Source organism: Coffea arabica, chromosome 11e (assembly GCF_036785885.1).
Source record: "Coffea arabica cultivar ET-39 chromosome 11e, Coffea Arabica ET-39 HiFi, whole genome shotgun sequence".
NCBI lineage: Eukaryota > Viridiplantae > Streptophyta > Magnoliopsida > Gentianales > Rubiaceae > Coffea > Coffea arabica.
This window is the reverse complement of record NC_092331.1, coordinates 56,220,952-56,238,615: the sequence shown is the minus strand read 5'-3', so window position 1 is coordinate 56,238,615 and position 17,664 is coordinate 56,220,952. Positions and strand designations below refer to the sequence as shown.

At 35.6% G+C, this 17,664-nt stretch overlaps 2 protein-coding genes across 4 annotated transcripts; both read left to right on the top strand.

Moving 5' to 3' along the window:
* The first annotated feature begins 485 nt into the window (after positions 1 to 485).
* Positions 486 to 5,840, top strand: LOC113717626 (tryptophan synthase alpha chain). The gene is made up of 9 exons (XM_027242395.2): positions 486 to 836; positions 1,422 to 1,568; positions 1,662 to 1,727; positions 2,297 to 2,405; positions 3,544 to 3,620; positions 3,949 to 4,026; positions 5,056 to 5,133; positions 5,418 to 5,477; positions 5,565 to 5,840. The coding sequence occupies exons 1-9, from the start codon at positions 627 to 629 to the stop codon at positions 5,694 to 5,696; spliced, it is 957 nt and encodes a 318-aa protein (XP_027098196.1). The 5' UTR covers positions 486 to 626; the 3' UTR covers positions 5,697 to 5,840.
* Positions 5,841 to 7,503: 1,663 nt separating this feature from the next.
* On the top strand, positions 7,504 to 17,633 carry LOC113719296 (uncharacterized). 3 transcript variants are annotated; one of them, XR_003454817.2, is made up of 13 exons: positions 7,504 to 8,074; positions 8,553 to 8,700; positions 9,312 to 9,466; positions 9,718 to 9,900; positions 10,654 to 10,729; positions 11,307 to 11,384; positions 11,987 to 12,072; positions 14,155 to 14,228; positions 14,451 to 14,496; positions 15,333 to 15,442; positions 15,689 to 15,863; positions 16,933 to 17,111; positions 17,209 to 17,305. XR_003454817.2 is itself a non-coding variant. In XM_027244502.2 (12 exons), exons 1-12 carry the CDS (start codon positions 7,796 to 7,798, stop codon positions 17,398 to 17,400), a joined length of 1,602 nt encoding a protein of 533 aa, XP_027100303.1. In that variant the 5' UTR covers positions 7,506 to 7,795; the 3' UTR covers positions 17,401 to 17,633. The 3 variants fall into 3 exon arrangements, 1 of the variants encoding a protein (XP_027100303.1); XR_003454816.2 differs by having other exon boundaries at positions 16,933 to 17,117; XM_027244502.2 differs by lacking the exon at positions 16,933 to 17,111 and having other exon boundaries at positions 7,506 to 8,074; positions 17,209 to 17,633.
* The last annotated feature ends 31 nt before the right edge of the window (positions 17,634 to 17,664 follow it).

Genomic DNA, 17,664 nt, shown 5'->3' with positions numbered 1-17,664 from the left:
AGAGATATTGTTAATATTTTTGAGATACTTGTTAAAGAAAAAGTAGCCTAAATTTCATTTAGATTTGTTTTGCTCGAAAAATAATGCTGTTGTATAAAAAATAAATAGTTATTATATCAAATGACTGAACGAGGTTTCACATATGACTTGAATCTAAACGTGATTAAGGTGTTTCTAACTTTTTATTCATTTTCTTTTTTCCGTTTTTGCCATCAATTTGCAATTTTCTTGCATTCTGAAAATTATATAGTATTTGAAAGATAGAATTGGAAAACCAGACAAATTTAGTACTATTTCACATGGTCCATACAATAAATCAACATATCGACAACCAATGCCCATTAATGCGTTAGATACCCGCACACATGGCATGGCAATAATATTTTGCACATTACTAGTATCAATTTCTCCTTGTTACCAAGTCTTCCCAATACATACACCGTGATAGTGCTTGTTACTTATTAGGTGCATCGTACGCAGCCAAAACAAAAATAAGGATGGTTGGGCAGGAGACAGATAATGGCTAACACCCCTGTTTCATTTTACACATGGTTTTACCGACTTCCTGCACCGGATTCGGTTCATGCACCTGAAGCAAACGATTTGAAAGCGCTGCCTCCTCTCTAATGGCCGGCGCTGCTGCCCTCAAAGCTAGCTGTTTTCTCCAGCTGAAACAGAAATCTAAGGGCCATTCTTCCCTTCTTCTTCCACAGAGGATCGGCCTTTCAGCAACGAATACTGTTGGCAGATTATTCAAGCCTCCTATGGCGACCATCAGCACTGACCAAGCTGTTGGGCTGTCTGAAACATTCTCAAAACTGAAAAAACAAGGCAAAGTATGCATTTTCACACCATCCCTTTTGCCCCTCTTGCATTGAACAATCATTTTTCTGCTTCTATTGTGACATCTTGCTTGGTTTATATAGCATTTTTTATTCTTGGTTGTGGAAAAGTAAACGGTTATCAACTTTTTTCCACTGGAATAATGAGAGCTCTTTGTTTAGATGGTTGGGTTCAAATTGTGGAGTGGTTTTTTTTTTTGTTAGTGTGGGTTTTCTTATTTCTTGTGTATTGCTGGGGTTGAATTTGTTAAACCCTTCAAAACCCCTAAAGCAAAATGAAGGAATGAATTGTCTCTGGAGTTGTCCTATTCTCTCTTCCTGGTACCTTGCTAAAAATGTTTCCTTTACTACATTTAGCTCGAATTTAGGTGTGCAGTCTTCTTTGAGATGTGACTGATAGGAAATTTGGGGGCTTTGATATGTTCTTTCCCGGTACATGTCAATGCTTAGGCGCTCAAAATCATGAAGTTTCAAATGAAAATAGAACTAGTGGGAAGATAATTGGAGGCTGAATACAGCCGGGGGACTTTTGAATAGTAACATAATTTTTTTTTTAACGAGCATGCTTAAATTTTGCAGGTGGCTTTGATACCATATATCACCGCTGGCGATCCTGACCTTTCTACTACTGCTGAAGCATTGAAAGTGCTTGATGCATGTGGTTCTGACATAATAGAGCTAGGGGTACCTTATTCTGATCCATTGGCTGATGGCCCAGTTATACAGGTATAGAATCAGGAAAACATTGATAATTTGTGTTATCTTTAGCCTGTCGTGATTTGACCAACATTAAAATCTGTTCTTGGTACATTTTATAAGGCTGCTTCAACACGTTCACTAGCCAGAGGGACAAATTTTGATAAGATTATCTCCATGTTGAAGGATGTAAGTCTTTTTGCCACCACCTTACATCTAATTTCTATCCATGTATGCTTGCAAGTTGATGAAGCACTGTCTTGTGATCTTGGGATTCTAACTAAAAATCAACCAAGAGCTGTCAGATTTATCTGAGCGCTGTATTAGAAATGCCCAGTGACTTTGTTGTCAATCGTAATTGTTTAAGCTAAAAATTGAACTTTAATTGGATATGTTTGGTAACTTGTCATTTGTATCAGAAGAAATTCATCTTTGTTTATCGTGATTGATAAATGTTTATTTTTATTTTGGTGAATGTCTTTGGCAGTATCTAAAAATATGTTGTCTTTTCTTTCTCATTCTTCATTGATTTTCCGTTCCCTGTATAGTCTTTTATCCTATTGTCTATTAGGCTTTCTGGAGCAGGGGAAGTTGTCAGCATAGTTGAGTAATCAGATTAGGTTTAGTTCGCATTCTCCAGTATTGCATTATCATGGCCTTTCAGTTTTCTTGGGTCAGGGCAAATTTGATGTAGGATTTTTGATGTGAGATTAGATGTTCTTTCTCTAGTCTAACATTGCCTTTTCATTGCCCTGCAGGTTGTACCACAGTTATCTTGTCCAATTGCACTATTCTCATATTATAATCCAATACTCAAGCGTGGTGTTGAAAAGTTCATGATCACTGTCAGGGATGCTGGGATACATGGTGAGGAGTAAATTTCGTGTCTTCCTTAAAGCATTTTATGTTTTGATCCATAATATAAGAAATAGAAGGCTAAATCTAATTCAAAACATGACTTGTCTGAGGTCATTTGCTTGAAATAAGAGTATTGGTTGAAATGAAGTCCAATTGTAGTACACTTGACATTGTAACAGCTACTTTAAGATCTTTATTTGTGCTGTTTGTAACTTAATATATTGCTTTCACTTAGTCGCTTTTTTCTGAAATCCACTGTCCTTGTCTTACCCTATTCCTGTTAATATCTTTGGCTAGTTGTCATGAGTGTTTCATCATCTGATCACACATCCCTTGTCTTGTTTTAGTAGAAGACAGTCAGGCTAGGGAAATATGGAAATGATATAAGTACGTTTAGGCTGAAATCTTTTTCACATTGTGAGATATCACACATCAGAACCCTCAACTTTCTTAAGCAGAAGAAAGAAGGGCTAGGGAAGCATGAAATTATATAGGTAGGTTTGGGCAGAAATCTTTTATCAGGGGTTTAAGAACCAAAGGCACATGTGTCAGATATGGTAGCTTTAGTTGCTGATATTGTAACTGCACATCATTGTTGTGATGCGTAGATTGAAATCTTAGTTGCTTTTGGAGTGAAGTTTATTCATGCATAGTACCTCTTCACATATATGGTATCAAATGCTTTAGGACTTCGATCTGGATTCTTACAATTGGAGTCTTCCTTTTAGCAATTGTCCTGGTGACTGCCACAAGAGTTAACAGCAAGCCAGATTCTTTTCATCTTGCTTTTGTACCAAGTATTGTTTTTCTACCAGTACAGGATGCTCAATGAAGTGTACCATGTGAGCTGAAGATAACCAACCTTGGTCTTCCTTCTGCCTGCTATTATACGATCCATAAGCACCATAACTTAGATAGTTTCTTCTCATGCAATAGTTTCTTCAAAGCCGCAGTGCTTGAAAGTGTTGCTTTTTTTAGTTGTAAGTAGAACGGTTTCTCTGTTCCATGTGCTGTTGCCTGTTCAAATGTGCAGTTTTTGTTCAGTTTTGTTGTTTGTGCATGATTTTCCTTAGTGTTTGAATTACTTTTTCTGCTAACTGTACCTCATTATAATCATTCTTTTCTTGTTATTGTTCTTTCCTTTCAGGACTTGTGGTTCCAGATGTACCTCTGGAGGAGACTCAGATATTGAGAAAGGAAGCTACTAAGCAAAATCTTGAATTGGTGGGTTTAGACGTCAAGAGTTTTAGTTTTTGAGAATTTTGGAATAATTTCAGGTGTGGCTTATGGTGGAGTTAATCATGTATAGAGACGGTTTACTTGCAGTCTCTATGCTGGGATAGAATCGGTTTAATTTTGGCTTTCTAACTTTTTAGGATTTCTTGACTGTTGAATCCGCAGCTTTGAATCATTGACTTCTCTTTTATGGAGTGGTTTTCTGAAGAACAGATGAAAGTGTTTATGTACTGAATTATTAGCAGACTCATTGATTTTGTGTACTGAAGTTTATTATGATTGACTATTCATCTGGTTTTTGTTCTTCTTATGTAAGGTGTTGCTGACAACACCGACAACTCCGACAGCTCGAATGAAGGCAATTGCCGAAGCTTCAGAAGGATTTCTCTACCTTGTAAGATCTCTAATATCTTCCTGAAGTTTTAGTCGGTTTTAGATCCTGGAAAATACTGCATATCTTTTAGAACCTCTCTCCTTCCAATTGTCTTTGCGATTTTATCATCTGATATTTAAACTCCTGTCTAATTAGATTTTTCATAGTATTCTTCTTTATACTGCAATACCTTCCTTAATTCCTCTCTCCCCACCCTCCAACCCCTCGCCCAACCCCCAAAAAAAAAAGAAAAAGAAAAAGGTAATAAAAGCAAAATGTAAAAGAGTAATGTCATTACGTTTCTCTCTGCTTCTGAGTTTCTTTCACTGGGTAGTCACTGCTTCTTTTAAATTATTCTTCACCGGGCACATATTAGTTTGACATTAGCATAGCTGTGGTAGTCAAACCCATGTACCTCCTCCAAAAATTCTCCTTAACAATATCATATAGAGAAATAGTCATGCCATAGAGGAACTACTACTGTATATAGACCTTAGTATTGCCTTCCCTAGTTTGCCAATTCCTAGGTTAAATCTAGCTGCAAATGATTTTTGGGGAGCTATAATGGAAGGGTATCCTATGGTCAGAATTTGCTTAATTTGCGAACTAGCATATTAGGTTTTGTGGCTATTAACTTTAGTTCAGAAATAAATATACATATTGTAATATGCTGAATGAAGACTAGCATAAGATGTTAAATTTAACACATGGAGCAATAAACTTTTTGATCTTCTTGAATATCTTATTCTGATAATAAGTACCTGCAACTTTGTCTCAGCCTAGGGGATTGATTTCCTAATGGTACCGTACTTCTGTTTGGGAGTTGTTTGGGGGGGGGGGGGTCATCATAAAATGGAAAGTAAGAAGAAATGTAAAAGTGTTGTCTTACAATTATCATTTTTCTTACTTCTTTGGGTGAAGTGTTGGAAAGACAGGAGGGATGCAGTGTAAGCTTTTAAGCTTACAGCCTGAGTCTGTGTGTTGCTTGAAATGCAATTTTTTACTATTTCTGCAGTGAAAGCATTTGATATTGGTTCTTCTCTATTATAGGTGAGCTCAGTTGGAGTTACTGGAGCTCGCGCATCTGTGAGCAACCACGTGCAATCTCTCCTAATGGACGTTAAAGAGGTACGTTTTGAATTTGATATTTGTATTGTGTTGCTGCGCTACAGGTCTAAGAGTTGATTCCAGAGTATGAGAAGGTTCTGACAATTTCAAATTTAAGTTTCAACTTGTAGCTATATCAGCATGGTCCAAAAGGGTGTAGGAAATATGCAATTTGAAAGCCAGAATGTCATTTCAGTTCTGCAGTTATATCTTATCCTCCAAATTGAAGTTCTGATTGATTGTAAATTCAGTGCAGTAGCTGAAATATTTATAGCTTTTACTAAGCCGGCAAACTCTTTTTACAGGCAACAAATAAGCCAGTAGCAGTTGGTTTTGGCATATCAAAACCTGAGCACGTCAAACAGGTGGGACTGACATAAAAACTTTCCAAGAAACATGAATTTCTAGGACTGAAACATTTGTTGCTGGTCATTAACTTATATTTATTTCAGGTGGCCGGATGGGGAGCAGACGGGGTGATTGTTGGCAGTGCCATGGTAAGAATACTAGGCGAGGCAAAATCTCCTGAAGAAGGCTTGAAAGGGCTAGAAAGCTTCACCAAGTCGCTAAAAGCTGCACTATAGAGATGAAGCTATTGTTGTTAGATTGCATCTTGTAGCTTTTCCTATCAAATTTAGAGAATTGAAGGCCATTGTGATTTTCAAAATTTGTTTTTAATTGAGACAAATCATAGAAAATTTTCAATTAAATAGACCAGATTTTGATAATTGCTGCATTCGAACATACAACTACAAATGGTCCATCGAAGACTTTCAATTGCCTGCCATTGCAAATCACTAATGCTATATGGATTAAGGGATCCTCTTTAAGTGACAGCAGCAATTGTAACATAACAAACATAGCTACATACATGTAAGATTACAACAGATAAAGAAGCAAGTGAAATTTGAGCAAGCGAAAAAGAACTTAGAAAGGACTATAGTTACATACACAGGAAAAAGATCAACATGATTTATTAACAATGTTGTGCGAAGACATTGTTGAATTTGCCACAGCCACGGATAAAAAGAAGCTCAATACGGCCAATCATCTGGTATAGATTGTGTGCGATGCCATAGAAATATAATTATGTGAATACCCCAGCGAGGTTTTAAGATGCACTTACAAAATAGGGAAAATCGTCCAAAATGCCCCTCATATTTTGTAAAATGATTTTTTTCGTCCATCATTTTTAAAAATGTAATTTTATGTCCCTTACATATTCACATCGGTCAAATTTAGTCCCTAACTAGGTTTCCGATCATTTTTTGGCCGGAATCCATCACGTGCAAGGCACGTGATCATTTTTGAAGGGTAAATTTGTCAAATTATATTTTACATAATCTGATCTATAGTCCTCAACATTTTATAAAACAAATTTTTTCGTCTCTCACATTTTATAAAATGATTTTTTCATCCATCACATTTCACAAAATGAATTTCTCCATCCCTCACATTTCAAAAAATGAATATTTCCATCCCTCACTAATTATGTATGTGAGGGAAACCCTAAAAAAAAAAAGTGTGTGAATACATTTTTTTAAACACATGTATATGTCTATTTGATTTTGCTTAATAATACGAATAGCATAAATATATGTATGTGTCTATTTGATTTCACTTAACAATACGAATACCATATATTATACGTGATCATTTGATTTCATCTGGTATTAGCTAGTAAATAATCTTGCATTCATTGTCAAGTTGGCCAATAAAGCTATTTTCGGTCAAAATACAATAAGAATATGCAAATTAAGGTTCTATTGGTAAATATTAGTCATAATCATACAAAAAGAGAAGATAGCCCACAAGTTGGGCCCAATTATATACATGTGTTTATGCTATTATTATTAAACAAAATCAAATAGACATATACATGTATTTAAAAAAATGTATTCACACACATAATTAGTGAGAAATGAAAAATTCAATTTTTGAAATGTGAGGGATGGAGAAATTCATTTTGTGAAATGTGAGGGATGAAAAAAATCATTTTATAAAATGTGAGGGACGAAAAAAATTATTTTATAAAATGTGGAGGACTATAGATCAGATTATGTAAAATATAATTTGACAAATTTACCCTTCAAAAATGATCACGTGCCTTGCACGTGATGGATTCCGGCCAAAAAATGATCGGAAACCTAGTTAGGGACTAAATTTGACCGATGTGAATATGTAAGGGACATAAAATTACACTTTTAAAAGTGAGGGACGAAAAAAGTTATTTTACAAAATGTGAGGGACGTTTTAGATGATTTTCCCTACAAAATACTTGTACCAATAAATTGTACTATTACTTACAAACCTGTTAATCACGACGTTGTTAAAGGATAGACACAACTATTAGAATTCCTAAAATGAAGGTGCCATCAATTAGTCGTGACTCCACTCAACTAATTAGTTGTCACAGAATGCAGCTCCCACTTGTACAAGCCAAAGCTTCTAACAGTTACAAAATCCTTGTACCAATAAAATTAAGCTTGGCAAACGTGTTTAATCTCGCGTTGGAGGTATTATCAGCAGGGGTAGCTGCCGATCCTGATTTGAGTTTTATTCTTTTGCCATCAAAATTAGTAGAGCTGTGGTAGTTGCCACAGAATGCAACGCCCACTTGTACAAGACAAAGCTTTTAACGTTCTCTGATTTGTGTGATTCTGTGGTGCCAACAGTTTTGGCAATGGCTGCAGCAAATCACAAACTTGCAGTTATCATCAAGAACCCATTGGACAGGGATGAATTCCTCCTCATAAAACAAACTCCACCTCCAAAATTCAATGACCCTGAATATGATTCCTTTGTTGATTCTGACCTCTGGGACTTGCCTTCTAGTCAGTTAACTCCACTATCAGAGCCTGATCAACTATTACATTCAAAAAAATCCATAAAAACCCGTGAATTTTCTTCCTCAGATAAGATTAATTTAAGCGAATTTGATTTTAATTCAGCTCTCAATCAGGTATATTTTCTCTCACCTCACCTCAACTGAAGTTCATCTTTTCCTTTATTAAACTACACTTTTTGGGATTATTTAGTTAAACTGTTGTATGCAACTTCATACTTTTGGATTGTTGGGTTTTGGAAATGATTGGGGATGGAAAGTAGTGCAGATTTTTTTATGCTTTCAGATTTCTTGCATCTTTTATAACCGAGAATTAGAATTGGACTCTGAAATAGAGTATTGCTGATGCGTTTACGTGTGTTGGAGTTCCCAAGTACAAAGTTTGAATTTTGACCAATTTTAAAATTTGTTTCTGTCATCTAAACATTAGACTATAGGAAATTCAAAATGTGGGCACTGTTTTGTAGTTTTTACATACCTTCTTTGAAATCGTTGGGTTGCTTATTGTAAATTATTTCCTATAATTTTGCCTTAAATAGATATACATTTTTTCTGGTTGTGCAGCTGCTTATGCTTATTATTGTTTTAAATGTAGGCATTGGAGCAAGTAGGATATGGGTCAGCCAGGGAGGTAGAGTGGGAATTCTGGAAGTGTCTAGAGGAGCCTGATTTTGGGCCTGGTTTGCCTATTAAGACAGTGTACATTGTTGGAAATTTAGGGTCTCAAGACGGGAAGCTGAAAGGTTTGCTAGCAAAAATTCCTTAGAAAACTTGTATTCAATTCCTGCAGGCTTAAAAGCAATGAATTAATTGGTTCAGGCTAAATGCTGTGAATATGTTAACCATAGGGAAGCAAACTTCCTTATATGAAACTGTAACTTTTGTAATTTGTCTGCCCTGTATAATTCCCCTTCTCTCAGTTTTCTCTTGAATGAGTAAATGAGAGTATTTTTGTAATATTAGTTCTACATGGGACAACTGTGTAAGCATCAATCTATCACCAAAAACAGTCAGGTAAAATTTTGCTCTTTGTATGTTGAAAGTTTTCTTCAATCTAATGATAACAAATAGCATTCTCATCATTGAGATATTGCCAATCTGATAAGGTTGATTTTCATCTTTATAGCTTGTATTTTGCTACCAAATGTGAAAGTTCTGTCCTATGATGTCAGTACTATTACTTCAGAAAAACTAGTATTCTTTTGATGAGTATACATTCAGTTGTCCAACAGTTCTTGATTCCACAATTTGTATGGTGTCAGATCCCTTGCATACATTCCATCTTATAAATAAAACAAAAAAGATTCAAGCATCTTTGCAGAGATAAATAATGCAAGTTATGAACTGTTCACAGAGGTTTGCAAGTGGATAAGAATGGAGAATTGCCTTGAAATGCTTCTTGAAGTGAAGCCCAACAGTGATCGTGTGGGACCATTGGCTGTTCTTGGCCTCCTAAATGACATGGCACCATCTGAAAGTTGGAAAGTTCCTCCTACCTCACATTGTCAGGTCTTTTATTTAATTTGAATATCTTTTCGCTAGTTCATTGTTAATGACTAGTTCAATTTAGGAATACTGGTTGCTTGAAATTTCTGCACAGTGATTCTTCTGAATATTTCAAATTGAAAGTTTTAGCAAAAAATTTCATATCTACTTCGAGTATGTTGGTGTGAAGTTTGTTTTGTGATTACAAGTGTAGTTGCTTGTTTTGCTCAATTAGTATAGCTTGTGACTATATGACCTTGCTCTATGCTTTTTAGGAGTACCCTCCAGGTCTGAAGCTTGTACCGATGGGGAGTAGGACAGCGAAACCATTTCGAACTACGAACTTGGTTATCTTTGTGCCCGGAAATAAAACTGACAGCTCTAGTAATAATAGCTTTATCGCTTGTGGTGATGCATTAATTGTAGACCCTGGATGCAGCTCTGCTTTTCACAGAGAGGTAAACTTAATGGACCATTCCTATAGTTATTAAGCACATTTTGCTTGTTTTGTCAAAGCAACAAGAATTAACTTCTTGAATTATGACAGTAATATCTACCAAATTCAGTGTCCTACGGTCTGCTGATGTTAATCTGAAGCAATGCAAATGCAACAGTTCCTGAATTTGTTTCTAGGGAAAATCAGAATGTTTAGAATTGGGCCTAACTAAATACCTTCAATTATTATATCATTAACATGATTCTCCTGTGAGCTTGTAATCCAAGTAATATAGTCAAACAGTCCTGAATTGGCAGGTCTTTAGGTTTAAGCCTTTAAAAATATGTGGGGGAGGTTGATGAAATTATAGTCTTGTCTTGCAAAGGACATAGGGAGGTAAAATATTAAAAGCCCATTAAAAATGTCATGTTTTTCTTTTTTAAACTTCCCATTTAATTTCATTGGCCTCTATATTACCCCACAAGGATGGCGTCAAATTTTACTTAGTAGGGACCTGAAATGTACTCATGAAATTCTTGGTTGATTTTATTACTACATGACAGAGTCAGCTATTACAGGGCAAAGTAAAATTGACCAGTGGAGTTGTTGGAACAAGACGAATAGAACTGGAGTAATAGAGCATCAATAATAATGGAGATTAGTCCAAACTTGTCTTTTCACTTAATTAGAACTGGATCAACCATTATTTAGAAACTTGCTTGTTTATTTCTTTGTCATTTTTTATTCTCCATCATAATGATCTTTGCATCTTCAGCTTGAAGAAATTATTGCTGCTTTGCCAAAAAAGTTGGTTGTCTTCATGACCCATCACCATCATGACCATGTCGATGGTAAGCAGTTGAATAGGTTTGTCCGGCTTAATGTATATATCTTTATTATACTGCTCTTCCTCCTCTAAGTCTCTGATTTTCTGATGTGCTTGGATGTCATTTTCTCCTAGAGACCTTGTAACGTGTTGCTTTTCATGATTAGATCTTGTATCTGTGTCAGTGTCTTACTTACGCAAATAAACCACATGTATCTGCATGTCTTCTGTTTTCATTGTTTAATTTTGCTTCTTTTAACATGATCAAGGGAAGTTAAACAAAATATCAGTTTCTTCTCTATTGGACCTTTTTTTTATCATTTTGTTAGCTGAAAACTGCAGTTCCAGCACCTGCTCCATATGTTTTGCTATTCTTGATTCAGCTTAAAGACCCTGTCTATGTGGATAATAGGATAAAATGATATTTCTGCATTTTGACTTTGGAGTCATCACTAAATCAGAAAACTTAGTGAATGACGAACTCACAATTCCTCAAAGTCGACTTAGAATCATCTTTTGCAGTTGAACTTTGTTTCTGAATTTGATCTTGTTTGCTGTAATGAATAAAAGGAGTGATTACCGGTCATCATGTTTCATTTCAGGTCTTTCTGTGGTTCAGAAGTGCAATACTGGTGCTACCCTCTTGGCTCATGAAAATACTATACGTCGAATTGGAAAAGGTCAGGATTTCATTTTTTGTTAGTTTTGCACAGCTTGTGCCCTGGAATGGTGGCACATTCATGAAAACTTCTACTTCAGTACCTAACTATAACAGAAAGTGCCATTTTATGCTAGGCTCAAATATGATGTCAGATTTTCAACTACTATTCTTTGAGTTTCATTGCACTTCAGAATGACAGTCCTTGCTTGTTGGAAAGCACTTGTATTGAGCTGACTATGGTTTTGAAGTTTCGGAAGTAGCATTTGGCAGTTGGAGACTTGGAGTTCTTTTCATTTGGTCTATTGTGTGATTAGAAAAAACTCCATTGGAGTTCTTCAGTATATTTAGCTGTTGGAGCTCTTTTGGATATATGTTTAGAAAAAACCCTATCACTGTGCCTATTACATTCCAGAAAGAGAATTATCCAAGGATTTGCTTAAGAATCTATTCTTGGCGAAGGAGCCATATTTGAATTTCATTGATATTGTAAAGTGTTTTCCAAGATTTGTGGGTCATGGGAAGTATAAACTATTCTAAATTAAAAACTTGACTAGGACAAACAGAGTTTCCTTCATTCAGTAATAAATTTTCTTCCTCACATTGACTTGAATATTAATGCAGATGATTGGTCTCTTAGTCATGTTGCTGTTTCTGGTTCTGAAGAGATCTACATTGGTGGTCAGCTACTGCGAATCATACATGCACCAGTAATTTTCATTCAAAAGCTCTGTGCATCTGAATATGCTAATGGGCTTAACTTTTTTAAATTGAAATTTCAGCTACAGGATGCTTCTATTATTTTCCGTTTTCCCTTCAGTAGTAGGGGAACTGTTGTTTGAAACATTTAATACCATGATGATCTGTCTAATTGATCTGACCGGATGGTTCACATCAATATTTTCCTCAATTGAAATAAGAAATTACACCTGTAAAAAATGCCAAGATATAATATTCCAACAAAACTTTATCTACCTGTGTGGGACAAATTGCCACTGCTAGTGACATAAGGTCAAAAGCCCAATTCAAAGAATCTTGAGAAATAAACTTTTAGCAGGTCTGTTTGTCAAGAAACACTCAGAAATGTTTGTTTCAACTATTTCTTTTCTGGGATTATTTGAGTTGCACAAGTCAGTTAAATCATGTCAGAATACAATGGAAAAAATAGTAAACTTTGAACTGGTTGACTTCGTTTGAAGGATGGATTACTTGATTTAATGGCCTCTATCCTTCATGTAATCCTAGTCATTATGAGACATATATTTCTGCAGTCATGGTTTGTAGTGTTCTTGTTTGATATAATATGTGATATATATGTGATTAGCTGCATGCATCATTACATTGTTTGTTTCATTTGAGAGATAATGAAGCAGCCATTGTCCCAGTGACATTGGTCGCGGTACCAACAATTAGACTTTACCCTATCTCTGTTGGTCCAAGTATATGTAATACTTTGGTTGACTGAAACAGTTATTTTCTGGACAAGGTCTTTGAAGTGGTGACTTGCCTTAGCTTAGTTGTGGTCTGCCCTCTTTGACAATCTGTATTCTCTGATGTCAAAGTAAGATCTAGCATGCTTCCTGATTGAGTAGTTTATCAGCAGAACAATTACCTGCATTTGGTGTAAAATCCATGATGGTGTATTAGTTTCTTAGATGAAACACATCCAACTCTTTACTTGTAATGGCTGATTTACTTTTATTCTGCTGCTAATTTAGATAAAAAGTGTCTTGAAAGTCTGTTCTAGAATTAGTGTTGAAAAAGCTTCTTTCAATTGTAACTTCCTGATGAAATTACATACATATAAGGCAGTAACTTTAGTTAGTCCTAAATAGAGGTCAGGTTCACTACTCTCTGTTTTAGTTAGGACCAGTTTTAAATCAGGGTAGTCCTGTATTAAGCTGCTACATGGCCTGAAATAGAGGGCTTTAGCCATGCCTTCCATTACCTGATAGGTCATGAATGTTATATTTATTTTGTCAGTTCACAGGACTGCTACATAGAAAATAAGCATCAAGGATCTTCTGTCCCACTTCTTGTACCATTTCCTGTCCCGACATCTATTAAATCACCATATATCCCTCATGAACATCCTTTTTTAATGAATTTTCTTCTTTTTTTTTCTGTTATATATTGTTATTTAGTCTGTTATTTTTTTGTATTTTACCCTATAAGTAACTGTTGGAACTTAAAGGGACAAGAAAAAGAATTAAAATGAGATCTTCATGAAGTTTATATGACAATTTAATAAATGTTGGGACAAGAAATGGTACAGGAAGTGGGACAAAAGATCCTTCACAGAAAATAAGGAACTGTAAGGTTAAAGAAAGTGGATTTGTCAGTTTGCTGGAATGCTACATGGAAACTAAAGAACTGTAAAGTTACTACCATCAGCTCCACTTTCTTCTTTTGTTATTAATTTTTGCATGATGAAGTATGAAAAGAGAGAGCAATTCATATTGCTCATCTCTTATCACATGGTGATGTTCTGAGGTCTGCTTTGCTTTCTAATATCGTAGCATCTTAAGTAATTCTTTGAACTATTATTGAATTGTTATTGGTGTTCTTGAGGAAGTGATACCTTGAATGAGATATATGGTATTTCAGATGGATTTCTTAGGCATGGTAAATTCTCTGATGTTTGCTTCATGTTGTCTTTATTCAAGTTCCAAATTTCTTATTCTGGTGCTCTTGGATTCTTGTTGTAAAACCAGTAATATCAACTGAAGTTCCACCTCTTTGGAACTAATCAAATACATGATCTTTGTTGATGTAAAATATTCCTTATTCAGGGACACACAGATGGCCATATGGCATTGCTTCACGTCAGCACTAATTCGTTGATTGTTGGTGATCATTGCGTGGGGTACGGTTCAGAAGAAGACACTTTTATTGGAGCAATATTATTATTACAGTTCACATTCCACATCTAGTTCATGTGATGTTGAATTTTACCATTATTTTGTTGTTTCGTATAGCCTTTCATAGTCTCTGCTCTAACTCCTTTTCTGGAATATGCTGAAGGGTTGCATCTGATGATTTTCAGCCTTTCATTATTCTCTGATGTTCGCTTCATGATAATTTTCAGGCAAGGAAGTGCCGTGTTGGATGTGACATCTGGTGGAAATATGACTGTAAGTTTAGTTAATATATTTGGTTCTCCAATTAGAGTGATGTCCATGTTAAGCAAAAAGTTTCGCCTGCATTACCTTTGATTTGTTATTCTTGTTGATTTGATTGTGGCTTCATTTTCATGGCATGATATGCTAATATTTTCTTGGGTTTACAAGTGATTTTTGTTCAGTTCTAAAGGGTGCTCAGTGGAAATTCTTTTCTACTGTCAAATACATTGCAAAAGAGTCATGGGTGATGCATAGGTTCAATTTGGTCATGATTCACCTATTCCTAAATAAACCATTATGCAGAATGTACCTGATTCTGTTTTGAATCTTCTTCCCATTGGAGGAAAATGAGATCCTCTTTAGTCTTTGCTGGAGGTTATGTTTTTAATTTCTTGGAATTGAACAAATTTGCATTACTTTTCTTTGGTTGGGTAAACTTCTTTTTCTTCAGTTACAATTCAAGGTGCCCAGCTGTCAAAATCTCAAGGAATTCAGATGATCCTTGATTATCAAAACAAGAAGCGATGAATCTGTCTTTCCTTTCCTGTTCTATTTTTCCACAATACAGAATGGACAATATTTTAAAAACACGTCTTCGTTAAAAATCTGAGATTGGAATAATCAAAGAGGTGGGATAATCAATAATAGCAACCTTGATATTTTAACTACTACCAATGCACATTGTTTTGATTTTAGTTGAATTTTATTTTACACTATAATATGATGGAGGTAAAGCATGCAGGATATCAGAATAGGATTTCCATCCTTGCGAGTGTGTTATTGCTTGGGTTGTTTTTCTTCTTTCAATGGAAATCATTTAGATCATGAGATTCCTAGTTTTTGTGCAGGAATATTTCCGGACAACATACCTATTTATGGATCTCTCTCCACACAATTTAATTCCCATGCACGGAAGAATTAATTTGTGGCCAAAACACATGCTCTGTGGCTATCTCAAGTATGTTTCACCTTTGCTTGTGCAATACTACATCTGCGTTTATGTCTGGGGCAGTAGGTGAACAGTGTGGGCAAAGAGATTAACTCAGACTTGGATATTATCGCGTTGGAAAGAGATTATTTTTTCAGCCATATATGCATATGAGATCAATACCAGTGGCAGCACAATCATCTCACATGTTAAAAAAAATGATAATGTATTATATTTAGGACTGAATTCTAATAGGATATTGGTTTCAATTCTCAGGAATCGAAGAAATCGAGAGTCAACCATCTTGAAATCCATAGAAGATGGAGCCAAAACATTGTTTGACATTGTTTCCTACACTTATGCTGAAGTTGATCGCAGTTTTTGGATTCCTGCTGCATCAAATGTGAAGCTACATGTGGACCACCTTGCAGAGCAGGATAAGTTACCAAAGGTATTGCGCGTCTTGCTTTCAAACATTCATGTATGAGCTCCATCCTGGAGTCCTCAGCTTTTGCTAATGACTAATGAGCTAAGATACAGTCATCGGTGTTGCCAGCCTATTATTCTCAGCTGAAGATGTTTTGCTCCTTTAGTTTGTCAATTAGCTTAGTTTTTTAAGGGAAAGAGATGATATGCTCCTCGCGGGTTTATTGGTGCATGGAACATGCCAGTAACTGATAAAGCAGATTTACAGTAAGTTAGTGAATCCATCACCACCAGACTACCATGATTTGACTTTTTGTTCAAGTAGGCTTTAGCTACCTAATCGGAGAAAAGATGGCCTAGGAAAGTATCTATGTAATGGACAAGATCTTGTTCTTTCCCATGATTGCAAGGCACATTAAAAGGGACATGCTGCCCCATTTTCTACATATATAGCATGACTTAAAAATTGATGCAAGTTAATTTCTGCAAAGCATTAGATTGGAAGAAGCATGTAACGTGAGAAAACACAGCAAGTAGGATACAAGTAGTAAAGATGTTGGTTTTTTTTTTTTTTTTTATTATAGATGTTGGTTGTTAGGCTTACTTCACAAGAAACTTGAAAGCGTATTATCCATGGAGTGCTGGGTTGAGGAGATATTGATGGGTTTAATCATCTTCGAGACAGATTGTAATTTTGTTGCTTATTCCTAGCCAAAGAAATGAAAAATAAATCTGTTACTTGTACCTTCTTCTACAGAATGTTTTATTATTATTTTAGATGTTACTTCAGTGATGGCAATGCTTTTCCATTGGGGCCTGTTTAGTAAATTACATAAACACGTCTAAGCATACATTGTTCCAGTGGAATTTATGATTCTTACAGGAAATGTAGAACCTCCTAATCATTTGAGCTTTATACAAGATTTTGTCAATCAGTCTTCCTTACTTAGAAAATTTATGTTTTCGCTTATTATCCTTGAAGGTATAATTAATTGTGAAGTGCTAGATTCAACAAGTGTCTTGCACGACTTCCTTTTCATTATGCCACTAATAATTTCATGCGTAAGAAGAGCTCAAAATTTTCCTTTGTGCAGGAGTTCTCTTTAGAGAACTTTAAGTGCAGTTTTGCTGTATTTTTTGACCATGTGAGCAAAATATGAACCACTGTGAAAGCTGCTCTTCTGGGACCTGCTATGCAGAATATCTAGGCTAGACAACTGTTGCATTATGGACAGCTATTGCTCTAGGATCTGCTAGATTTGATTGCAATATTGTAACCGTACTGGCAAAACTAGACCTTTCCTTTTATTTTAAAGAGTTGGGTATGGATTCTCAGTTCTTGCTGGTCTGACCTGCTTTCCTATCTGTAGGAATTTTCGATTCAGAGGTTCCAAAATTCATGTCGGCTTCATTTTCTATCCCGTTGGATGTGGGCATACTTAAGAAGTGGAAGCTTCCCAATAAGGCATTATATTGCAAGGACAGCAGAAATTGTTGGGGCCGCAGCCATTGTCGGTCTTGCTGCAATGTATTTTTCCAGGAACAAACTCGATCATAACTGACTATTATCACATGACTCTGTCATTTGCATTCCTGGTAAAGTGATAGAAAAAATACTAGATTACTTGCACATTTTCCATCTTATACGATAAACAGAAATAGTGAATAGATGGCAAATACTTGTCATGTTACACTAGCTACAAATGTATTCTGTTTGGAGTTGCATGAAGTACAGTATTTGAACAGCTAAAGAATTAGTACATTGCCATTTTAGCAGCAGAAAGCATATTTACTACTCGGAACTCTCTCTCTCTCTCTCTTTCACC

Coding starts and splice junctions, on each gene's coding strand:
- LOC113717626 (XM_027242395.2), top strand. CDS start 627: ATGGCCGGCGCTGCTGCCCTCAAAGCTAGCTGTTTTCTCCAGCTGAAA. Junction 2,406..3,543: donor CAGGGATGCTGGGATACATG/GTGAGGAGTAAA, acceptor CTTTCCTTTCAG/GACTTGTGGTTCCAGATGTA. Junction 3,621..3,948: donor CTAAGCAAAATCTTGAATTG/GTGGGTTTAGAC, acceptor TTCTTATGTAAG/GTGTTGCTGACAACACCGAC.
- LOC113719296 (XM_027244502.2), top strand. CDS start 7,796: ATGGCTGCAGCAAATCACAAACTTGCAGTTATCATCAAGAACCCATTG. Junction 8,701..9,311: donor TCAAGACGGGAAGCTGAAAG/GTTTGCTAGCAA, acceptor AACTGTTCACAG/AGGTTTGCAAGTGGATAAGA. Junction 14,229..14,450: donor GTTGGTGATCATTGCGTGGG/GTACGGTTCAGA, acceptor GATAATTTTCAG/GCAAGGAAGTGCCGTGTTGG.